The sequence below is a fragment of the Pristiophorus japonicus genome, chromosome 4 (assembly GCF_044704955.1).
Source record: "Pristiophorus japonicus isolate sPriJap1 chromosome 4, sPriJap1.hap1, whole genome shotgun sequence".
NCBI classification, from domain to species: domain Eukaryota; kingdom Metazoa; phylum Chordata; class Chondrichthyes; family Pristiophoridae; genus Pristiophorus; species Pristiophorus japonicus.
In genome coordinates this window covers 119,018,020-119,044,229 of record NC_091980.1, presented here as the reverse complement: position 1 = coordinate 119,044,229, position 26,210 = coordinate 119,018,020, and the positions used below count along the sequence as shown (strand labels likewise).

The 26,210-nt window shown below is 43.5% G+C and overlaps 1 protein-coding gene across 10 annotated transcripts in view; it reads right to left on the bottom strand.

Annotated features, from left to right (window-relative positions):
- fam53c (family with sequence similarity 53 member C) overlaps positions 1–26,210 on the bottom strand; it is a 111,257-nt gene that overhangs the window by 76,978 nt on the left and 8,069 nt on the right. For 6 of the 10 annotated variants that reach the window (XM_070878537.1, XM_070878535.1, XM_070878545.1 and 3 more), the window contains exon 2: positions 4,096–4,356. In XM_070878537.1, the coding sequence (XP_070734638.1) occupies positions 4,096–4,173 (78 nt within the window). In that variant the 5' untranslated portion in view covers positions 4,174–4,356. Of the gene's footprint in view, positions 1–4,095; positions 4,357–22,874; positions 22,969–23,204; positions 23,455–26,210 lie in introns of those variants that run through there. The other 4 variants (XM_070878536.1, XM_070878539.1, XM_070878543.1 and 1 more) reach the window with 4 other exon arrangements.

The window sequence follows — 26,210 nt, the reverse complement described above, 5'->3', positions numbered from 1 at the left end:
AGGGGGGGAAGAGAAAGAAGGGGGGGAAGAGAAAGAAGGGGGGGAAGAGAAAGAAGGGGGGGAAGAGAAAGAAGGGGGGAAGAGAAAGAAGGGGGGGAAGAGAAAGAAGGGGGGGGGGGAAGAGAAAGAAGGGGGGGGAAGAGAAAGAAGGGGGGGGAAAGAGAAAGAAGGGGGGGGAAGAGAAAGAAGGGGGGGGAAGAGAAAGAAGGGGGGGAAGAGAAAGAAGGGGGGGGAAGAGAAAGAAGGGGGGGGGAAGAGAAAGAAGGGGGGGGAAGAGAAAGAAGGGGGGGGAAGAGAAAGAAGGGGGGGGAAGAGAAAGAAGGGGGGGGGAAGAGAAAGAAGGGGGGAAGAGAAAGAAGGGGGGGAAGAGAAAGAAGGGGGGGAAGAGAAAGAAGGGGGGGGAAGAGAAAGAAGGGGGGGAAGAGAAAGAAGGGGGGGAAGAGAAAGAAGGGGGGGAAGAGAAAGAAGGGGGGGAAGAGAAAGAAGGGGGGGGGGAAGAGAAAGAAGGGGGGGGAAGAGAAAGAAGGGGGGGGGAAGAGAAAGAAGGGGGGGGAAGAGAAAGAAGGGGGGGGAAGAGAAAGAAGGGGGGGGAAGAGAAAGAAGGGGGGGGAAGAGAAAGAAGGGGGGGGGAAGAGAAAGAAGGGGGGGGAAGAGAAAGAAGGGGGGGGAAGAGAAAGAAGGGGGGGGGAAGAGAAAGAAGGGGGGGAGAAGGGAGGAAGAAGGAAGGGAGGAAGAAGGGGGGGAGGAAGAAGGGGGGGGAGAAAGAAGGGGGGGGAGAAAGAAGGGGGGGAGAAAGAAGGGGGGGGAGAAAGAAGGGGGGGGAGAAAATGACGTGGAAGGGGTGAGAGCGGTGGAGAGGAGGGGCGGGGGGAGGGGGAAAGGTAGCACGAGTCCGATCTTCACCCTGACAGCTCATTCGGCCAGGGCTAGGGGTGGCGTGCTTCAGGCCTCTCCCACACAGCCTCGGGGGCCTGGAGCTACTGCACGAGGTCCCGGCGCTGAAGGCTCCACCCTCCATGCGTTCTGCTTCGCTGTGCCAAGGGCCTGGATCGACCAGACGGAAGGGAGAATACCAAGGTAAAATAATAGGCGCCGTTGCTGTTCTAAAAATTTGGCATACCACACGGAGATGTGCCGTTCTAACCCTGGGGGCAAACTTGGGCCCTATTTAACTGGCCACAATTGAATATTGTGGAACAGTGAATTTTAAAAAACAAAATCACACTGGGACAGTTCAAAGGAAGCATCACCCTCAACTAACCCATATTAGATCGACAAAGTGCTGAATACAAGATGTGTAAAAATGTTTCACTTCGAGCATTTCGCCTTCACAAGCTCAAGTTTCATCGAAAAAAAACAAACAGCAAAAACCCCATGTAGAACTTTGGTATTTAAACTAACACACATTTACCACATGTATAAGAAATCACCACGACAGACTAGGCTTTGCAGTCCATGCCAAGTCTTTCCCTCAGTGAAAGTGATTCACCAACAGGTCAAGCAGTGCAGACAAGAATTTCAGCCTCAGTGAGTAGCTAAACAGATGCCATCATTGAAAAGCTCATTAATGGAGAGAAGGAAGGAAAGATTTAACGAGGCTAGTTTTAAAGGGGGCCAATCAAATTGCTGTATTTCTTTAATTATTGACTTCCTCGCACAATGTGTGTTTCTGTATACAAATTTGAACATGCATTCTGCAACAATGGTTCTCTTTTCTTTTGGATAGTTGACACCACCTTACGAAAGTTAGGCCGGGTCCCCAGGAGCATTTCAGTATTTTCGGACATCAGTATTTGCAGTGGGCCATGCAAAAAAAGTATCCCAGAGGAAATTTCAAAACTACTGCCGTATACGGTCGACTGCATGCCAGTTTTACTGTACAGAGAGCAAGTTGTCAAAATAACAGCTTTATATTAAAATGCTTCAACCCTTCCAAATTCACTACTTTTGAAGTAAAGATTATCAGAAGGAAGATGACTCACTATCCATGACAATAGCACACACAAGAATGCATGTATGTGGAAAACCACACTCAATGTATAGAGTGTGTGAATACTGGAGGACAAGACAACAGGATAAAATGGCAAGGAGCAAGAGGAGATTACGAAGTAAAAAATTGTGAAAAGGCAGATAAATCCATCCCTCACCTCTCCAACCTGACATACCAGCTTCAGAGACCCTCCGAGAAATACAGTCCATGCATGTACCTCACAATGGACAATGGGAGTTACCAAACGTGAACAAATTACTTAGTCATTCGCTTGACTGCAGAATGGTGCAGGGCCTCCCAGATGTGTTGTTTTGAAGAGTGATCTGTCACTTCCCCACTCCACCAGAGAACTTAATACAATCAATAAATATCACAAATGAAGTAGTACTCGGTAAAATAATGGGACTAAGGGCGGACAAGTCCCCTGGACCTAATGGCTTACATTCTAGGATCTTAAAAAAGGTGGCTGCAGAGATAGTGGATGCATTGGTTGTAATCTACCGCAAGATTCTGCAAATCCCCTGGGAGGACAGACACACCAACATTAATGTCCTCGATCAGGCCAACATCCCCAGCATCGAAGCACTGACCACACTTGACCAGCTCTGTTGGGCGGGCTGCATTGTTCACATGCCTGACGCAAGACTCTTAAAGCAAGTGCTCTATTCGGAACTCCTACACGACCAGCGAGCCCTAGGTGGGCAGAGGAAATGTTTCAAGAACACCGTCAAAGCCTCCTTGATAAAATGCAACATCCCCACCGACACCTGGGAGTCCCTAGCCAAAGACTGCCCTAAGTGGAGGAAGAGCACCTCGAGTCTCGTCGTCAAGAGCATGCAGAAAGCAAGCGCAGGCAGCGGAAGGAGCGTGTGGACAAACCAGACTCCCCACCCACCCATTCCTTCAACGACTGTCTGTCCCACCTGTGACAGAGACTGTAATTCCCGTATTGGATTGTTCAGTCACCTAAGAACTCACTGAGAGTGGAAGCAAGTCTTCCTCAATTTTGAGGGACTGCCTATGATGATGATGATGGAGTCTACCAAAATTCCCTGGATTCTGGGGTGGTCCCAGTGGATTGGAAAACTGCAATATAACGCCCCTATTTTAAAAAAAAAAGGAGGCAGACAAAAAGCAGGAAACTACAGACCAGTTAGCCTAACATCTGTCGTTGGGAAAAATGCTAGAGTCCATTATTAAGGAAGCAGTCGCGAGACATTTGGAAAAGCATAATTCAAGCAAGCAGAACCAGCATGGTTTTATGAAAGGGAAATCATGTTTGACAAATTTGCTGGAGTTCTTTGAGGGTGTAACAAGCAGGGTGGATCAGGAGGAACCGGTGGATGTGGTGTATTTGGATTTCCAGAAGGCATTCGATAAGGTGCTACATAAAAGGTTACTGGACGATAAAAGTTCACGGGGTAGGGGGCAATATATTAGCGTGCATTGAGAATTGGCTAAGTAACAGAAAACAGAGAGTTGGAATAAATGTGTCATTTTCCGGTTGGCAGTGACTAGTGGGTGCCGCAGGGATCAGTGCTAAGTCCTCAACTATTTACAATCTATGTTAATGACTTGGATGAAGGGACCGAGTGTAATGTAGCCAAGTTTGTTGAGGATATAAAAGATGGGTGGAAAAGCAAATTGTGAGGAAGACACAAAAAAATCTGCAGAGGGATATGGACAGCCCTGATCTTATTGAATGGCGGAGCAGGCTCGATGGGCCGAATGGCCTAATCCTGCTCCTATTTTTTCTGTTCTTATAACTACAAGCCAGTCCACAAATACAATTCTGATCACTTCAAAAAATAAATTCAAAGATACATGCTTTCTATTTTAAGTTGGACAAGCAAGCAGTGTTTCGGACATCAGCAACACCATTTGGTTGCGCTCAGTGGCCTGGGTAGTTGCTATTCTAACGTGAAATTGACCAGTTTATACTCAGCATTTACCTATGGTGGCGTGCAAGATTCTCAAAGTAGGGTGGGTCTGACTGCGGGATAAAGTAGCGGTAGTGAAAAAAACTCTTGCACATAAGGCACACCACATTGTACCGCGTGCATTGCAAAATACAAGGCTGGAGCTGTTCTGCATGATTCTCTTACCAGGTTAATATTAAAGGCCTTACAAGCCAGGTCATCCAAACTCTGTTTCTGTAGCTGCTCCGTGATGACAGTTACCATGGTAACCTTCCTGCCTTTCCCGCGTGCTGTGAAAAAGCGACCGAGCTCTTCCCTCTGCAACGCCCGTCCCTTCACTCTGCCATGCTCCTCGTTCCAATGGTGCTGGGTTCATTGGGAGGTAGTCATCTTCGACTTGTGATGCAAGACACTGTGGTACTTTCTTAATCCATTCTTTTAACTTCCCTGTGTAAAGGAGGGGGCAGGGTAAATATTCACATCAATTTCTAAAATATAATTAAAACATACAGGGAGCAGCCACAGACAAATATAATGAGTTCAGAGGTCTCAAAGTCTTCTGGTGCCAGAAAGATGTACAGAATGATCAGACACCAAGTCAGATGGTTCTCCCCATAATCTTGATGTATACTCCAGCAACCCTGGTTCAACAAGTGGTAGTTAAGGGGAAGAGAATTTAGGGGAGCACCTTCCCCTCAAAAATAAAATTTTAAAAATCGGCAGGGAGGGTGGAAAATTACTTTGATAGCTCAAATATATTGCATACGTGTTACAGAATTGTTAATGTTGTGCCTTCAGAGAACTACCACTGGGTTCTGAGACACTCCAATAGTGTCAGTTACAGGATAAATAACTTGCATTTATACAGTGCCTTGCACAACACCAAGTTTCCAAAAAACTAATCACTGCTGTAACGTAGGGAAATGTGGCAGCCAATCTACATGAGGTCTGATGATATACATTCTGGTGCCAAGAGATAGAAAAACTTGAAGAAATTGTACAGAATTATTAGACACCAAGTCAGATGATTTGGTGACATAAACAGCAATGAAATAAGTGACCAAGATAATCTGCTTTCGTGGTGTTGGTTGAGAGATAAATATTGGCCAAGGCACCAAGAAAACTATGCTGCTCTTCTTCAAATAGTGTCGTGATTTTTTATATCCTGAGAGAAAACAAACGGTTTAATACCTCATCCAAAAGACACACCACCCACACTACACTAGATTATATAAGAAATAGGAGCAGGAAGAGGCTATTTGGCCCTTCGAGCCTGCTCCGCCATACAATAAGATCATGGACTCAGCTCCACTTCAGTGTCTGCTCCCCATAACCCTTTACTTCCTTATCGCCCAAAAATCTGTATCTCCGTCTTAAATGTATTCAATGATCCAGTCTCCACAGCTCTCTTGGGCAGACAATTCCATAGATTTACAACCCTCAGAGGAAATTCCTCCTCATCTCAGTTTTAAATGGGCAGCCCCTTATTCTAAGACTATGTACCCTAGTTTTAGATTCCCCACCGCGCCCCCCCCCCCCGCCCCGAGTGGAAATATCCTCTCTGCATCCACCTTGTCAAGACCCCTCATTATCTTATATGTTTCAATAAGATCACCTCTCATTCTTCTGAACTCCAATGAGTATAGGCCCAACCTACTCAACCTATCTTCATAAGTCAACCCCATCATCTCCGGAATCAACCTAGTGAACCTTCTAGTAGGACTGGAACCCATGACCTTCTGATTCAGGTGAGAGTGCTATCACCAAGCCAGCACTGATATCAGGAAAGGGTTGTAGAACAGCTCCATTACTTTAAATGGAGTTCTGCACTTTAAAGCAACCCGTAAGCTGATTTAAGGCTGCCTAACCTCAACAAAGCACACCAATGGAGTACGGTGAGTAAAATAGTGCAGAGGTTATAGCACCGAATTGGAAATCCCACAATGGCAAGTGTGAAATTTGAAAGTGTGTGTGTGGCGAGAGAAAAAAATATCATAAAAGGTGCAAAATTACTGTAAAAATTCAACTGGTTCACTAATGTCCTGCAGGGAAGGGAATCCAACCTGGCCTGCACATGACTAATCCACATTATGTGGCTGACTCTTAATGCTCTCGGACGTGATGCAGCATATCGTTCAGTTTTACGGGGATGGGCAATAAGTGCCAGGGTCACTCACATTCCAAGAACAGTGTACAGTGTACCCAGCTAATTGAGTTCCCCTGGATTTTCCCTCCCTCATTACACTGAATTTGTGTTTCTGCATCCAAGGAACAGCGTTCCACTCAGGTTCTGACGAAGGGCTATCGACCCGAAACGTTAACTTTTCTCTCCGCAGATGCTGCCTGACCCGCTTGGATTCCAGCATTGTTTTTATTTCAGATTCCAGCATCTGCAGTATTTTGCTTTTGTATTTAGAATTTCACTGGGCATGGAAAGCAATGTGTGAAGCTACATTGAGTGTCGTCGAGTGTTGATGTGCAGCAACAGCAGCCTTTTGTGTTCTTGACAAAGAGGCTCCGGTTCAAGTGCCAACCTCAGTACAGTCGGGGGCTGCAACACAGGTTGGCCTGAAAGCCACAATTGTTCTTCCACAAATATTGGATACATATTTTACACAAAATAAAATTCAGGGAACCAACTAATATGATTATTGGAGGGACAGCTCTTTCAAATCTTTAAAAGTGACAGTTGAATAACTGCAAGTTAAATTTCCAGCCAGTTTCATTCAAATGGGTGGTATTTACATTTTATTTGCTTACTTGAATCGTGTTCTGAATTTGTTAGAATCAAGTTACATATACTTGAATAACACCATTCTCTCTATTCTTACACAAATGCTAGAATGTTTTTGACAAGGAGCAGATGGTTTGATTGCAAATTGCTATTTGGGAGTCAACTTCTCGACCTTGCTCTGAAACCAAAGCTCATGCAGGCAGGGAGCAAGAGAGTGATCAGTGTTCAATCTCAGTCACAATTTAGCCAAGTGCTCCCAGTTTACCAATACCATCATGTTTTTTTTTAAAGCCTACTTTTAAATATATGTTTTACACTCAAAAGGATATTGGTGCTGGAGAATGGAACATTTCCCCCATTTGTGGTATCCAATGTCAGCATTTAGCTTTCCACAGCAGGTACAACATGGTTAAATGCAGACCAAAGTGCCTGGCACTCTGCCCAACAGTCTTCCCCAGTCCAAAAGCGCCTTCCCTTGTTGCATTAAGCGTGATATTGTTCCATTTTCCATACCAACTTTCCAGTGGCCTGAGACAGATTGCCAATAAAAGTGTCAGGTTGTGCACTCAGGGCCCATGTCCATCAACTTAATTAAGACTGCTCAAACTCATTCCACATTAGAACTTTACAACCAACAGATTTTCATGCCAGTCAGATAGATCTGGATTGGAGCCCAAGTCCCAGAACTGAGAGGACAGTGTTGAAGCCACTTCATCATCCAACCTGCCGGAAATGCGACATTAAATCAACCACAGCAGTTGAACTGGTGAGTAAACCTTCTGCACTGGTTGGAGAAGGCAGAATAGGGATGTGTGTGTTTAATTTTTTTTTTATTCCTTTCCCATCCCCGCAAAAGCACACGCACACTTTCATCCAGATCAGATCAAGTGTGGACGGGTTTCAAACTCGAGTCCCAGAAGTCAATCAGGAATTTCAAAACGTGGTTATAAAGTCTGGATTCAGACCGGGCCCACTCTCTCCCCTTTAACTACATTCTTCCCCAAGAGAAAGGTCAAGCACAGTACATGCACACCGGACCTCCTGTGGTCCAGTAAATTCTCTTATCCGGCACAGGCCAGGTCCCAAGGGCGCTGGATTAGAGGTATCCGGTTTAAAATAAACACCAAGATCTCTTCATCCGACACCCAGTCGAGTCCTCACCTCCTCTCTAACCCGGCAGTGTCCTGCCCGCTCTGTAGTGCCTCATTCCATCCCTATGAGAACCTGCAGCCCCTCCTGATCCCGACCCCATTTTCAGGCGTGACAGCTGTGAAGCAGTTCCCGTGGACATGGGAAATCATTTGCCAATTTTATGTACAAGAAGGATTTCCATCCGGCCTCCAAGTCCAATATCAAAAAGATGAGCGGCAGGTCAGGGCGGGTGTTGTTGGGAGGGGACAGCAAAAGATGCCCACGGCGCGGGTCACAACCCCTCGCCGGGAATGATGCCGGACCAGAGAGGTTGCCGGACCAAAGGGTGCCGGATTTGAGGGGTTCAACCTATATCTGGATGTAAAGCATTACACAGCTGGACTAAAATTGCTTTTACTCCCGCGACCACATGCCCATCCAAAGCAGAGAGAGGACCAGATTTCACTCGGTAATGTAGCCGAGTACTGCTACTTTAAGCCCTTTACGCATTCTGCAGTATACTGCACAGTGAATAATGATGTAAGCCCAAATATCAGACCCATTTGTCCCTAGTAATGGAGTTCTCTACTGCACACTATGAATATTTAAAAGATCATTGTCCAAGTGTTGCGAGGTTACTGCCACTCACGATCTGAAGAGAAAGCAGTCTGCCATCAATACGGAGTATATATTTGTGTAATAAATAGTTCCTGGACCATGATATTCAATGGACCGGATAATGGGAATCATGTGATAAAACAATTAGTACCAGTGTTGCTCAATCCAAAAGATAGCTACCGTGTATCATATTTTTGAACTGCTAAGTTGGGAAAGATCAAAATTTAATTTAAATTTGAGATGCTACATTTTTTTTCCACATACTGAGCCACAAGCCCAATAACTGATATCTTAGTGTTCTGAAGTCACACCCTGTAAGGTTATAATGGCATTGCATCATATTACCAGAGAGTTCATTACACTTTCACGGCTATTCAATTTTTTTTTTTAAATGTTGAAAGGTAGAAGATTTTTCTGCATTTGTTGGGTGATTAATTCCCAAACCTCAGCTAATGGTACTTTTCAGCCAGCCCCAGGAGGCATGCAACAGGAGTCCAGTAACTACTCCATTGTGTGTGAGTTTGCATGCAGGCACAGACATGATACCTCTTAAGTGTGGGATGTTGGGGTGATACTATTCGCAGGATTGCTGGTCATTTTAGTGCCAAGATGTACAAAGCTTAAGCATATTCCAGGAAACGGTTGGCTATGACATTTGCCTTGTAGACAGACCTTTAATGGGTACATGACAGCATTGCTTGCGTTGGTCCATATTTAACATGCGTCAGGTCCCGTCAATGTTCACTCTCTTGCACCAATAATGAACTGATGACTTGCCTCTTCTATCTTTTTCCAACCGTGGTGATATTCTGCATTACTGGCCACGGTCCTCCCCCCATCCCCCAAGTGCTTGAACATAAAAATAGTATCTATTGTAACCCTTGTGGGGAAAATATCTAGTAAATAAAATGACGTTTTTTGTAATGGCAGTCACAAAACCAGCTTTGTGTAACACAAACAAAAATCTTTACAAGATATGCTTGCGGCCTATGCTTTGAGTGTAATAAATGAGTCAGGGCATGGCGTGAGATTAAAATATATTAACTTGAGGCAATCATGCACTAGTAACCACCACTCAAGTCAACCTCACTCATGGAGAAGTTCATTACTGCCGATCATGACATTCGTCGCTGATCCCATGCAGCGACAGGGCCAATAGCAGGATTTTGTGCACAGCACAGTTAGTGCAGAAATCAAGTGCAGCTATAATATTGTGATTATTTAGCAGTTGTGTTTTCTTGATACCCGATTACTTCCATGAGCTATCTTCTCAACCTCATTGGTAAACAGGTTCTGAATCTTAGTACTGAAATGACAAGTATTCCTCAGAACATTATCCCAGCATCCCACACTTAATGGGTCATAACTTGTCATGCATGTGTGTGCCCATAAGCTCACACACAAACCTGTGCAAAACAGCATCGTTACTGGACTCCAAATGCAGCCGCCAGGAGCTGGATGAAAAGTGATATTTACAAAGGAAGTAGGTCATTCAACATTTCTGCTGGTGGAAGCGCATGGGCCAGAGACTTGCACAACAAAAAAGGAGAATTCAAAAAAATATACACGAGTATTTTAAAATTAAGAAGGGTTTTGACAAGATAAAAATGGAGGATTATCTCCTCTAGTTGGAGAGTTAATGACAAGGGATCAGCAACTTCAAATGGTTAGGACAAACTTTTTTGCGCAGAGTTTTTGGAGCAAGGAATGCTTTGCCACTGGGAGTAGTTGAGGCAGAGCGTACGGCAACTTTGAAAAGGAAGAGTCCATAAACACCTGAACCAGAGAGAGAGAAAAAAAAAGCACGCTATGGGTTGTGGGGGGGAGATAATTGAAAAGTGATTATTTGGATTTCCTCTTGCAAAGAACCAGCAGCCAAGAATGGTTTATTTCTTGGAAACCCAGTCTATGGAATAAAGGGGTCCTTTTTCTCTCTGTTGGCTGCTCCTACATAGTCCCCAGTGTATGTGGACCCAAAACTGGCCCTTAATCTACCACAAATATGGCTTATGTAGGATATAGAAATGTCAGTGGTGCAGTAAGGGATACTGTGCTAAGGTTTGTCTGATGAACATTACTAAAGGTAATGTAGGAGAGAGCTTTATTCTACAGCAGATTGTGCTACAGCTAATCTGAAAATACATAAAGTTGACACGAGGTGCCTGAAATAGCAGATATAAATAGCAGAGAAAAATTCACCAAAATTTAAAAGAAATGTTTACAGTCAAACTCTTGGTTTTTTGGCCACGTTGGTCAGGACTTCATAAAACAAGACATATAGATGTAAATGAACAATGACCAAAAGTAAATTGCTTTAAGTCTTGACGATCCAAGGCAACAGAGCAGTATGGGAGGAGCCTTCAACCAGTCAGTCATCCGTCCACAATGTAGTCGCCAGTAACAACAAAACTTCCTTGACAACAGAAAACACAGCCCAGTTGTTATGTTGACAGAAGATTGGTCAACTGGAACTGGCAGAATTGGTTAAACAAAGATCAATCTTGGTCATTACAGCAGGTCATAACCATGGAGATCCTGTAATTATTGGCTCGAGGGCAGATGGATAACATTACGACTAAACATGGTGCCACCATCTTACCATAGGTCAGTCTACCCAGCTGCTATGGCAGGTCACTTTCAGAGGATTTTATTGAATGCTTCAAAATAATTTAATTTTGAGCCACATCATTAATTCAAGCTAGTCACCTGGAAGGAAATACTAGCAGTTCGGGACATCAAAAGTTATTAAATTGAAAGATTTCCCTGCTTTGAATGATTTTTTAAAAAATCAATATAACTTCACAACAGAACCTCGCTATAGATTTAGAAGCAAAATGATAGGACCCTTGCTTGAGCAGAGAGTCATGAGATGATCCCAAAACCTATACAGGTTGAACCTCTCTTATCCAGCACCCTCGGGACCTGGTCTGTGCCGGATAAGGGATTTTGCCGGACGAGGGGAGGTCATGTTAAATTGGATGGTACAGGTACTGAGCAAGGGGATATCGGTGCTGGCTGGCTTGGGGCTGGGAGTGCAGGGTCAGGCCAGCGATTGCAGGAGAAAGGACTTCAATTTGTTTTGGTTGGGAGTTCTGCGCATGCGCCACCCGGTGCCCGGATAAGGGAGGTTCAACCTGTAATGGACTCGAGTTTCTTCACCCGAGTGGAATTCTTGAATCTGCCAGATCAGAGTCAGTCTGGTCAATTTTCTGATTTTTCTCAGTTGAATGTTAGTTCTGTTGCTGTACACTGTACAACAATTGAACACATTTTCTGCAACACTATTTTCGTTTGGGTAGATTGCCTTTTTGAAATTAAGATACCGGTTCCCTGGGAGTGTGTCAATTAGCATGGGTTCTCCTACACAAAAGGAAGTTTGAAACCCACTATTACACAAAATAGTACATTACACAATCACTACAATTGTAGCAAGAGATTTAGAATCCAAGTGGTGAAACCCAAAGACTACTGCTGTGAGAGCTCTTTCCACTCAAAGAAAAAGGAAGCCACAGACACAACCAATGCAGAACTGCAGATGTGTGCAACTCTGTCAAAAGATAGCCAGGCTACAACAGTGCACTTGTAACTCGTGCCAAAATGGATCATCTAGTACAATACTATGGTGATCTTTTGTTATAGATGTTACAGTTGATGATTAAGAGGTGGCGATAGAACAGGTCTCCATCTGGCTTCTTTCCCTCCCACTAACAAAAGATCATGCCCTGCAAAAGCTAGAGCACAAGTGACTGATCTCAAAATTGAGATGGGAAAAATAAAGCTGTACGTTGACGGTACAACAGGAGCACGGTAATGCTATTTTAATGCTTGGGGAAGCCCCTGCGATTGGACTAGGATGTCAGTCATTTTGACTTTGAACATTTTAAAAAGTAGATTAGTCAGTTACCACTTAAAGTAGACAGAATTATTCTAGTGATTATCCAGCAACACTGAAAAGGTATCAAAAGCAACCATCTCTGGAACAGCCATTATTTGCTATTGTGGATAAAACTCAGTAGGAAAACTCCCCATTGCAGGTCTTTATAGTTAACCAGCAGAATACAGAAACATGAAGCAGAGGGAAAGAAATAATTCATCTCATCCACACCAGTCATTCAGATTCTGGTATAGGGGGCCCTGGTCAACCAGTTTTTAAATCTTCCTCCTGTGTTGAGGTTGAACAGTTAAACCATTAAATATAAAGGTTACAGTGACTCACAGCCCCACATTTGATGCTCATGTAGTGGAACTTTGGGTGGTGTGGTAGCTACATTAGCAAAGAGGGCAAAATGAGTTTGGAATTGACAATGGTTAGAGCCACTGATGCTACAAAACCCAATTATAAACACCGCTTCCGCCTCAAGGCCCAAATTAAAAACTCCTTCACCCCGAGGAGGCAAGCTGGAGATCTGCTCCATGCTTCTACCAATGCAACTCAAACTAGTCAGCAGAGGTTGGATAAAAGCAGCCTAATGACAACTGCAAATGAGATTATCCCCTCCCTCCTCAGATATCAGGAGGTGGTTCTTTTCCCAGAGAATAGTGGATCTTGTGCAGTGGATGCTGATTCAATGAATTGCTTCAAGCAAGAGCTGAACCTGTTTCTGGGTGGGGCCGCGATCACCTCTTATAGAAGATAGGTACTACAGGGAATTCATGGCCAGAGTGATCTCCTGGACTAGTTTTGTTCGTCTAATCAGAGAGGAATTTCCCAGATTCTTGCCCCCATGAGATTTTCTGTTTTTTTGCCTCTCCCAGGAGATCACGTTTCTGGGTGGAGGTGGAGAGCAATGTTCCCTGTAAAAAAATGTTTGCACGGCGCTGACTATTCAGAATTCCACGCATACACGTTTTCTTCAATTTAAACGCTGGCTCACCAGCTGTGGGAGAGCCCTGGAGCGCTGCTGGGTGTGCAACTTAAGGGAACATCGGTGGAGAGTATATATTGTGATATACAAGGTATCGCAATTGTGTGGGACAGGTTGGAAGTACCAGAGGATTTTGATCTGTCTGTCATTATTTGTATGTTCCTTTCCTCACTGCTCAGTGTACCTCCAACAGTTGGCACCATTAACTCACCAAGTGGAAAATCAGTGACACAAACCTGTCACATGAAGCTCCAATGTACTCATCGCCATAGTCAGGTGGCCACACATTACACATGCTGGCTTAAGAGGGGCAACTTGGCGAGCCAGAAGTCTCTGCTAATAAAACACGAGTTGCTGAGAGCGGCACAAACGTGGCCTGGGATAAATGGCCTTGCAATAATGTTTCTTTATGAAGGGAAGAGTTTCCCAGTTCTCAGCACATCCTCCTCCCCTTGACTCCACCCTTTCCCCACTGGATTAAAGAACAATTGACAATTAAAACTAATTAATCTTTTCAACCATCACCTTTTTCAAATGCTACGTGTGGCAACTGTTTGAGCAGATGTCCATTTAACCTCTTCACTATATCTCCATATTTAAGCTTAAATAAATGGTATTTAGGACAGCGTGAATCTGGATTGATTTATGGTATAATTTCTGTTACTGTTTTAACATTTCATGCCTGTGATGCATTTTAATGACAGATATACCAGAGTATTAATTGGGAGAGAACATGGATTAAAAAAAATACATCAGTGTACAGTTCCACTCTACAAAATCTTTTCCTGGCATCACATATTTTTCGCACACCCCATCATTATAAATTCTTACAATCGCATTTATAATTGAAACTGCCTACATAAACCAGTCACACTGTAATTACTCCCTCCCACCAGCAACGGCAGCGTTTCGCATCTCAGTCTGATCCAGAGAACTTCCTACATTCTAACCAACTCTTCTCCACTTCCCAAATTCTTGCACGTTTTATTATATAACTATAAGTTTCATGTTGAATTATGTCTGCTCATTCTGACCCAATTATTTTTTGCCTTCGAATCTCCATTTCACCTGAACACTACATTTGGTATTAACACTCATGTGCAATGCCATAGGAGAGCAACTAGTAAACAGATAACCAAGAGGGAATACGAAGAACAGTAACCTCCACGGACTGGTTGGACCGAATGGCCTGTTTCCGTGTTGTGACATCGAAAGGTTTCAAAGGACAAACTACAGAAACTAAAACTAACTTTACAAGTGTAATTCAAACACTATAGCTTTGCACGATATTCAATAATCCTATCTGGGTACTTGCAACAACCAATGTAGAAGCCGACAGTCAGTGCACGCTCCATTGACTTGCAACAATGTTCCCACTATAGGACTGATAAGTGTGATGCAATTTATCAAAAAGCAATTTGCTGTTGATAAGTGAGATTTTATGCTCAATGCAGGTTTGCACAAAAGTAGAACGCACGCATCAGTCAGAGATAATTCTTCAGGACAAATGCAATATGGAAAGCATCTACAACACAACAGACTCAAAAGGATTGACACCTCATTATTTGCAGTACTAAAGTTCAGCCAGGATAACTAGAACACGTATGATAAAGAGAACAAGTTATCAGTTTTGCAGTATATGGGGTCATTACTATCAATCTAAATTAATATGGTTCTGAAGGTTGTAAGTGAATGTTGTACTCCTGATGGGCATGCCTCATACGTAGAGCTGGGAATGATCAAAAAGATTTCCCCTTTTCTGCAGGACAGCTCCATTTATGTATATAGCATAATCAGTGTGGCTCTTTTGGGAATGGAGATTTGGGGGGGGGGGGGGGGGGGGGGGGAGAAGAGGCAAGCAGTGAAGACGAACAAAAGAGGAAGGGCGGCTTTCCAATCGTCTCCCTACCCCAACCACAGGTAAAAATGACAAACCTCAAAAAAGGAAGATCTCCCCATCCTAATTGCCATCCAGAGACTCCTGTTGGAAAATGCAGTGGGATAGCTTACTTCTATAATGCTTTCTGCAGTCAAATAGTGTGTGATGTTCACATGAAGAGTAGGCACCTGGACATGGTAACAGAGCGCTGCTGGCACCTGTGGAACTGAGCCCCAGCACAAGTTAGTACATTCAGAATTTACCCAAATGTACCGAATGCCCAATCATGCCGCATAAAGTTGTGTTCCATGACCATTTAGATATTTTTTTTTTTTAAAAAAGATATTAAAAGCTTGTACTTCTTGCACCCTTTAAGTTTCCATTTAACTGAATGACCTTAGTTTGGGAATGCAAACCTCACTAATGACCGTTTCTGAATGGATTGCAGCCAAATGTGCAAAGTAAACTTTCTCAGACTGCTGAGAAACATAAAGGAACTCCCGGAAGAGGTAGTAGAAATTGTTTTAGAAATAAAAAATGCAACTCTTTCACAGTGCAGCACTTTTTTCTAATACCCGTATATACTCGCGTATCATGCGACTTTTGAAGACCTAAATTGTAACTTAAATTTGGGGGGTCGCATGATACGCGAGATACAAAATTTGCGGGTGTGAAGTGCTGGCCAAGATTAGGCTGTTAGGCTGTTAAGCAGACCATATCCACGCTGAATCTCGGCAGGTATCTCCTGGGCTGGATTGCAGCCTCTATTGTCGCTTGTACTGTATCTTTGCTGTGGTCTAGAGATCGCCACCCACAACTCCCTCTGAAGTTTGCTGCATTATTAGAGGCTCCATCTATCTCAGCCCATGCTTCTTTTACCCGCAAACACAGTACAGGCTGTGGCTGAACGACGCTAGTCAAGCCAGCTGGAATGATTGCTATATCGGTGTTCGATTCGCAAACAGCTTTCACAGCAGAATCCACTCGATGTTTCATGTTAAGGTCTGTATTCGATCTCAAAAAAGTGACTCGCATGATACATGAGATATATGATAAAATCATGTTTTGGGGACGAAAATTTAGGGGTCGCATGATACGCGAGATCGTAGGATACGCGAGTATATACGGTAGTTTTATATTCACACCATTCGATTTGTTGTGGTGTTGCTCAGATAATGTGCAACATGGCTGTAATGTTTAGCTACTAACCTGGCCTATCCTCTTCAGTCCACTGCTCAGGTTCTCTCTGTGGAGATGTCTGACTGAACATGTCTGACGGGCCATGTTTCTTTAGACTGTCAGTTGCTCAGGTAATATTCTTGTTATCTCAAAAATCTCTCCAGAAGTTATGGGGTAAAAACACATTGTATTACAAAAAGAAGGAAACCCATTGTTAAGACTAAACAACTGAACAGTGTTATGGACACTCAAAACTCAATATAAAAATTGGAGCCTGGTTGTCTTAATATTTACATTGACCTGGTTACTTGTGTAGCCAATCAAAAAAGACCCTCAATCTGACCATCATTGCACTTAAATTCAGCGATGGTTTCTCAAACTTTTTAAAAAAAAAGTTTGGGCTTTATTTCCATTTTTACAAAGTGCTATAGAAATTTGTAGTGAAAGTGAGCTCATGTGTGGTGTTGGCAAGTAAATTTTCCACCCAACCCCCACAAAGAAACAGTCCAACTGTAATACAACTTCAGTCATTTTGTGTTTTATTCCCATCCAACTCATCTCCCATGTGGCACAACCCAGCCAAAAGTCAATACTCCTCATGAATCCAGTCGAGACTCGATTACAATTACAGCAGGACTGGGCGCTGAAGAGAGTTGGCACACTGTCGTCATCACTCCAGATCGGAATCCAGTCCCGATTGAAGGGATACAGTTTGTCAAAGAGTCGTGGGTGAAATGAGTTTGCAACTGTCTGTACCTCAAACTAGCAATCCTACTCAGAAGCTCAATAGATGACTGGTATGGGAAATGGAAATCACTCTGGTATGGGTATGGGTGTGGGGGTGGAGGGGGGGGTGGCTGTTCTGAACTTTGGATTACAGCACGATGTTGGGAAAGAAAGAATACAGCTGTACTCTGTACCCAATTCAATACTATACTTGACCGAGAAATTCTAGACTGCAATAATGGAATTCAAGGTATAAAAATGTTTCTTTCCCCAGTACAGACATCCCTTAGTTGAAAGACAAAAGCCTCCATTCCCAATTAATGATTGCAGACTGGTGATAAGCTATTCTTTATTCCTCCCCACCAACTGAATAATTCTCTCTAGCCTGGAGAAGGCCATCTCTGGTGCAAAATTCCTCTTAACAGCTATTCCTGTCTCTTCAGCAGTCATGGCAGTAAGCCAGACAAGTACAGAACTACACACAAGAGTGGTATGGTACAGAAAATTACTTTAACTGGAGGGTAAATTTGGCCAGGTCTAACTGCTCCCAACCCCACCTCCCCATCTCAGCAACCCCCTTCAGCCATACAACCCCTCCCACACTCTCTGTTCCTCCAAACCTGGCTTCATGTGCAACCCATTTCATCATTGGCGGCAGAACTTTCAGTCATCGCAACTCACTCTCTGCAACAGCCTTTACTTCGGTGTCATTCTTCAAAAACCTCAAGACACATCTTTCCAACTTAGCCTCTGAATCTCTTTCCTGTGGCTTGGCACATTATTATTCACCTTATGATGTCTTCTGCATTAAATCTCGTGTATATGCACAAGTTATTGTAGAGCCCAACTAGAGGCACAACACAATGAATGGTGCCCCCATGGCTCCAGCAACCCTATACCAGACTTGACCAGAACTACCATTGATGAATTTAGGATGATGGGTTAATTCCCACGGTCAATAAAAGTCTACAGATCGCTATTCCCATATTTAAAAGAGGAACTTTCAACACTATAAAGAAAAATCTGTACAATAGGTCTAGTGCTTTGTCTAAAATGTAAATGTGCCATGTAGACAGCCAGGGAGAGGCGAGGAAAAGTACAGTCAGGATGACTGACTCATGATGGTACAACAGGGCCAAAATTGATTAAATATCAGAATTATTCACCTAGGGTCCTTTGGCTGTCATTTCAACTCTGCTCTCAATGTCAGCCTTGGAAACCCATCATCTCCCCCTCCCTCACGGCTGATACCCGAAGTAAATAAAAATTAGTCAAAGCTGTAGCGAGAGACTACAAAAACAAAAAAGGGTGCAAAATAAGTTCCTTTTAATGCTTTGAAAGCAAGGCTTACTTTTTTTTAAAATTGGGGGGAGGGGGGGGGGGGGGTGGAGGGCGTTGTGGAAGAGAATAGAAAGCTAAAACCAAGATAATATATTTCAGCCATCTCATCAACCAGCCTTTGGTTCATTCACTTGCAACCTGATACGAAACTTCATCCAAATGGTTGACCAGAATACAAGTACGACTTACGGTTACAGTACGGATATTAAAATAGAGCGATGTTGGGACAGATGCACCAGAACTGATGTGTTGACATGTCAGATTATTACTTTCAGTGCCATGGCAGCCATTTTACTGTGGCTGAGGGCGAATTAGAGTTTCTGAAGAAAAATCCACGATTCCAGATACAAGGCAAAAATAATTTTTGTTTTAAATTTTTTTTTTTTAAAAAGTGTTCCAACAAAGACTTCAAAACACAGTTCAAGGGCCTAAACAAACCTGTGCTAAAGTCATACAATTGCTGATGAAAAATGCAATAGGGATCCACAGCACAACAAAATATATGAGGCAACTGTGACACGACACATTCTGGGCTCGTACAAAACATGTAGAGAAAACTGCCTAGCCAAGAGTTCCAAGATTCAGGGCTCTGGATGTAGCATAGAGCAAAAGGCCAAGACAGCCCTTGTATCAAATATTACACATGTCATCAGTACCAATAGGATACGTCATGACCCAGATTCCACATCTACTAACTGCGAGTATTCCAGTCAGCTAGAGTAAGGGCTAGATTAAAAAAGGTAAGGTTTTCTGTACTGTGCCTGCCTCAACAGAAGACCATAATCTTCGAAAAGTAATGGGTGCTGTGCAAACGAGTGCACTTCCCACACCCAGCCGACATTAGTCTACTCAGACCAACAGTCCTTCAGAGGCATGAAGAATCACCTCACATGGGCCTCAAAGCAGAGGTGGAATGTGAATGAGACAGCACAGGCATCACTGAAGGCACCAAGACCAGGGTATGGAATGGGTTCGATGGGACCCCTTGGACAAAGCAGCACAAAAACAACTGATGTAACTGCAAAGGCTGGCCATTCTGGCTTTGGGTGGGGTGACCACTCAAATCTTCCAGCAACATGGTTTTTATATACCCAAACTCCTTTCTCGCTCCTCCCTCCCTCCCCACACCATGTCAGGGAAAATCTGCAGGCAAAAGAAATATAATTGCAAATGCAAAGTTTGAGCAACTGCACATGCACAATGTTGCAACATATATTTATTTCAGTGTCACCACAATGCACGAGATGGTTTCAGAACACAAGGAGCATTTCACGATTGCATAACTGCTTCCAGTTGAGTGGCTTCACAGTACAAACTTGCCCCAAGATTATCTCCATGAGGAAATTGGGAAGAGACTGCCCTCCCATACATACACACACACACACACACACACACACACACACACACACACACACACTTCCTCGTTGCACTTAGGACCCTTACATCCACAAGAGAGGAGACAATGGTCTCACCACTCGAGCTGAATTTTAACCCAAGTGGCAGTCCAGCACCAGCTCATTAGAAAAGCTAATGTGCAAACAACTAGTGGTAACAGACAGGAACAAGGAGGAGAGCAGATAAGGGTATCTTTTGCACCAGAAATAGAAGTGCACTGACAGACTTAACTAAGTGCTCAACTTGCTTATAAATTGTCTTCTTAGGCGATCCCTCGTATCAAGGATGACTTGCTTCCACATCAAAAAGGGATGAGTACATAGAAACATAGAAAATAGGTGCAGGAGTAGGCCATTCGACCCTTCAAGCCTGCACCACCATTCAATAAGATCATGGCTGATCAATCCCTCAGTACCCCTTTCCTGCTTTCTCTCCATACCCCTTGATCCCCTTAGCCATAAGGGCCATATTTAACTCCCTCTTGGATATATCCAATTAACTGGCATCAACAACTCTCTGCGGCAGGGAATTCCATAAGTTAACAACTCTGAGTGAGGAAGTTTCTCCTCATCTCAGTCCTAAATGGCCTACCCCTTATCCTAAGACTGTGACCCCTGGTTCTGGACTTCCCCAACATCGGGAACATTCTACCCGCATCTAACCTGTCCCCTCCCGTCAGAATCTTATATGTTTCTATGAGATTCCCTCTCATCCTTCTAAACTCTAATGTATAAAGGCCCAGTTGATCCAGTCTCTCCTCATATGTCAGTCCTGCCATCCCAGGAATGAGTCTGGTGAACCTTCGCTGCACTCCCTCAATAGCAAGAACATCCTTCCTCAGATTAGACGACCAAAACTGAACACAATATTCCAGGCGAGGTCTCGCTAAAGCCCTGTACAACTGCAGTAAGACCTCCCCTGCTCCTATACTCAAATCCCCTTGCTATGAAGGCCAACATGCCATTTGCCTTCTTCACCTCCTGCTGTACCTGTATGCCAACTTTCAATGACTGATGAACCATGACACCCAGGTCTCGTTGCACCTCCCCTTTTCCTAATCTGCCATCATTCAGATAATAATATTTTGTCTTTGCGTTTTTGCCCCCAAAGTGGATAACCTCACATTTATCCACATTATACTGCATCTGCCATGCATTTGCCCATTTACCTAACTTGTCCAAGTCATCCTGCAGCCTCCTAGCGTCCCCCTCACAGCTCACACCACCCAGTTTAGTGTCATCTGCAAACTTGGAGATATTACACTCAATTCCTTCATCCAAATCATTAATGTATATTGTAAAGAGTTGGGGTCCCAGCACTGAGCCCTGCGGCACCCCACTAGTCACTGCCTGCCATTCTGAAAAGGACCCGTTTATCCCAATTCTCTGCTTCCTGTCTGCCAACGAGTTCCCTATCCACGTCAGTACATTACCCCCCAATACCATGTGCTTTGATTTTGTGTGGGACCTTGTCAAAAGCCTTTTGAAAGTCCAAATACACCACATCCACTGGTTCTCCCTGTCCACTCTACTAGTTACATCTTCAAAAAATTCTAGAAGATATGTCAAGCATGATTTCCCCTTCATAAATCCATGCTGACTTGGACCGATTCGGTCACTGCTTTCTAAATGCGCTGCTATTTCATCCTTAATAATTGATTCCAACATTTTCCCCACTACTGATGTCAGGCTAACCAGTCTATAATTACCCGCTTTCTCTCTCCCTCCCTTTTTAAAAAATGATATTACATTAGCTACCTTCCAGTCCATAGGAACTGCTCCAGAGTCGATAGACTGTTGGAAAATGATCACCAATGCATCCACTATTTCTAGGGCCACTTCCTTAAGTACTCTGGGATGCAGACTATAAGGCCCCGGGGATTTATCAGCCTTCAATCCCATCAATTTCCCGCACACAATTTCCCGCCTAATAAGGATATCCTTCAGTTCCTCCTTCTCACTAGACCCTTGGTCCGCTAGTACTTCCAGAAGGTTATTTGTGTCTTCTTTTGTGAAGACAGAACCAAAGTATTTGTTCAATTGGTCTGCCATTGCTTTGTTCCCCATTATAATTTCACCTGAATGCAACTGCAAGGGACCTACGTTTGTCTTCACTAATCTTTTTCTCTTCACATATCTATAGAAGCTTTTGCAGTCAGTTTTTATATTCCCGGCAAGCTTCTTCTCTTACTCTATTTCCCCCCCTTAAATTAAACCCTTGTCCTCCTCTGAATTCTAAATTTCTCCCAGTCCTCAGGTTTGTTGCTTTTTCTGGCCAATTTATATGCTTCTTCCTTGGATTTAACACTATCCTTAATTTCCCTCGTTAGCCACGGTTGAGCCACCCTCCTCGTTTTATTTTTACTCCAGACAGGGATGTACAATACCTAAAGTTCATCCATGTGATCTTTAAATGCTTGCCATTGCCTATCCACCCTCAACTCTAAGTATAATTTGCCAGTCTATTCTAGCCAATTCATGCCTCAAACCATCAAAGTTACCTTTCCTTAAGTTCAGGATCCTAGTTTCTGAATTAACTGTGTCACTCTCCACAATAAAGAATTCTACCATGTTATGGTCACTCTTCCCCAAGGGGTCTCGCACAACAAGATTACTAATTAGTCCTTTCTCATTACATATCATCCGGTCTAGGATGGCCAGCTCCCTAGTTGGTTCCTCGACATGTTGGTCCAGAAAACCACCCCTAATACACTCCAGGAAATCCTCCTCCATCGCATTGCTACCAGTTTGGTTAGCCCAATTAATATATAGATTAAAGTCACCCATGATAACTGCTGGACCTTTATTGCATGCATCCCTAATTTCTTGTTTGATGCTGTCCACAGGTGTTTCAATGAGAACCTGATATTCCAGGTCGCGAACTATATATTGAAGGGTGGAAGATGACTGTGCGTGGATTTTTTTTTTTTTTTTTTAAAAACATGTGGTGACCTCTGCACACCAGCCATCACACGGGCTTGACAGAGCTAGGTCTTGGTCCAGTGGCAAGGATTAACCAAGACGATCTGGAGACCAAGCTCTGCTGCACGTACCTAGAGTGCACACATATCACAGGAGAATAGTAAATAGGTGGCCACCTGATAGGGTAGGAAGAAGCAGGCAGTGCAGCAATCCTCCAGAAGTGAGATACTCTCAAACCAGGTATTCAGCGCTGAATAGTGAGCCAGTGAGGTTGATGACACCTTGGGAGAGTACAGTATAGAGCACATCCATGGCACTGTGGGGAAAATGTCTGCACAGGGAGATACAGTAAAGTATAGAAATGCAGTGGTCATAATATAGCACTTTGCACATGCAAGATAAATGCCCATTAAGCAGCTCTACATTTTCTATCAACAAAGCAGAACAGGCAAGCAGACAAATGGCCAGAAAATGCTTCACTCTGGAATGTATGGCAAGACAATTACCTGGCAAGGTTCACTTGGCTAACAGCAAGTCAGAGTCAGGTCAATAACTGCAGCACATCACCGAGACACGCCAGACCTGATCAACAGATCAGTTAAACACACACAATGCAGTTTTAATCAATTGCTTCTGAAGGTCACAAAAGGTAGAAAAATTTGTTTTTTCCTGAATGGATCATATCTTGCCGAATGCATTTTGCCCCCTCCTTCATGGGAACTGTCAGTTGGGGGGCGGAAGAGAATGGGAAAGGGGCTAAGAAAAAAAAAGAAAACAAAGTTAAAAAAATCTAATATCCAAATTGTACACAGCGATAGGTTTCCTAAATCCACAGCCCAGATTACAAAGACACTGATTGGTGCCATTTAAGGGTCAAGTTTAAGCTAGATCGGAAACAAATGTTTATTTGGGGTTTGCAGAGGTAAGGGGGAGATCGGCTGAATATATCTCTTAACCCCATTTATTACAGTACACACTTTAGACCATGACTCCAAGTACAGCATAAAGAGGCAGAGCGCCATAAAACAGGCAATCTAAAAAAAACAATGCCAACAATCTCCAACATGCACAGTCCTGCTTAGCACAAAGCAAGGTCCAACAGTAAATAGTGCGACAGTAATTACTGCTAATCTAGGAACCTGGCACATTGGAAAAAAATCTATGTACACATCATATCTTTCCTGCACTCCAGTCCAAGCTTTCTGTTTCAGTCACCAAGATTGATTGTCAGAGAGCAAAGGCTGTGTGAACAAGTCTCAACACTCGACTTGTGCGCTCACAAGCTACTCTCGCAGTTATTAGCAGAGCGTTGAAACAACAAGGAAAAGAAATACAATTCCCAGGGAAATTAGCTCCATTTGCAGTTACCAAGGGGGAAAAAAAAAATGAAAATCCATGCTTAAAAAAATATCAGTACAGCAGCATTTCACAGATATAGTTAAAGTTTGTTATAGCAGCATTTCTACTCGAATATCCAGCACAAGTGGTTCGGCAGAGCCTTGTGCCAGCCTCAAGTTTTGAGACTGTGATAAAGTTTAGGGACATACTAACCTGTAAAGGTTCTCTGTCATAACACAATCAAAGCTTCATCTCAACTTCATTATAAGGATCCCGGTTTCTTGCACTCTGAGGTTATGAAATTGATGGATAGTTAAAGCCCCCCCCCTCCAATTAGAGTGTAATATACATCCTAGAGATAAAACAGCAACAGCTAATACTGGAAATCAAAAACAACAGAAAACACTGGGTCTGATTAAGGGTTCCACTCAAGAAATATTAACCCGTCTTTCTCTTCCGAAAAATGTACTAATTTACTCAAGTGCCAAGAGCAATGCTGTTATGTCTTAATCAGCTGCTGCCATTTTAGTTCTGTTTACACCATGTACTTCAGGGGTGGGAAGTGTGTGGTGAAAAGGGAAGTTTACAGCTAAACCAGGTATCTGTAATTCCTTATACAATGAAGCTCAAAGTGGATGTGTTGAGTCAAATAAAGGGTTCTAACTAGGCCCGTTGAACAGTATAAATGCCTGTTTAATAAGGTTTCTGAAAATCCATATTAAATAAACTTTATTCACTTGCACCACATCCACTACCCATATTACCATCACCCACTGCTGTTATGTGCAGTATTGAGCCAGGGCCACAAATTAAAAGCAACCAAAAAATCTGGAGGGGGGAGGGAGGACTGACAGGAAAGAGAAACATTGGCAGGTCATGGTACAAGGTCAAGAATGGAACAGCTCAAAAATATTCAACCATCAACTTGCCACCAAAAGCAGAAGTCTGGTGGTGACTGTTCAAAACTGCTGCCACTGAAGGCTAATTTGGCCATTTCTGCAACTTGGATGGATCACCGATGATCAGTTGGTTACTAGTCAGGGCGAGTCATTGCCAAGGCCGTTTGAAAAAGCATAGCCATAAAATTCTTTTACACTGTGGCAATACAAGAAGTATGTTCTCCCCTTATGGGATCAACTCCTGTCCAGTCATGCTCTGGTACCTTGTAACGAGACCATTATTCACATGAGCCTCAACATTGAATGTCAGCAGCCTATGTGATGCAGCATGGCTGTGTCAAGGCTCAGCCTGACCAGATCCTCACCAACATCCAGCAGGAAAACACGTTCCAAATTTCCCTTCCCTCGCCTAGTGGTGCTGAGGCAAAGTATTGCACCCCTCCCACTATGCTGGCTGAAATCGGTTAATGCAGCAGAGTGAGGATCCACCACCTCCCTGATCTGTATGGTTCAGTGACTCACTGGGCCCAATGTGAGGAGAGGGGGCAGGGTTTAATATCCCAATTAGTATTACAAGTAGCACTTCCAGACAGATTGCTAAAGCTGGCTGATTTCCAAAATGTTCAATATTTCTTTTTTTGGGAAGGAGGGAGGAAAAGGAAGAGGAATCAGTGCTTCCCCCTCCCTGCAAATAATATTGTTCTCTTCAATAAGAGTTTTAATTAAGACCATTCCTACTCCTCCCAGTTCAGGCCAAGGGATAAGATCCTGAACAACACACCACTCCAGAAATTTCAGTCATATATTACACAAAAGAGAGACCCGAATTCTCCGGGAATTCTGGCTTTGATTTAAGAACATGTGCTGTTTTCCTTTAACCAGAGCATGAGAGAGATACAATGCTCCACTTTTAAAATTAACTTTTTTGCAATTACACATCTCCCACCCCATTCCCAATATGCCAATCTTGGCCAGTTCCCAGGTCTCGGCTGACGAGCATCTGAAAATAGCTGCCAGGAGGTTCTGAAGAATGCCCTGTGCTACAATCTTCGAATGCCCCCTCACCCCATCCCCTTCAAAACCATGCTTTGTAGAAAGAATTGCACCATCTTCAAGAGGACTGATTAAATGACCCAGGTCTCAAATAACACTTTGCTGCATCGCAGATACCCATCCATGGCACGGCACAATGGTACCTTTCACAGAAGCCACATTAACAAAGCTACTGCTCCCTCTTTACTATTGACTATCAGGAACAGGAAACGAGGAGGTGAT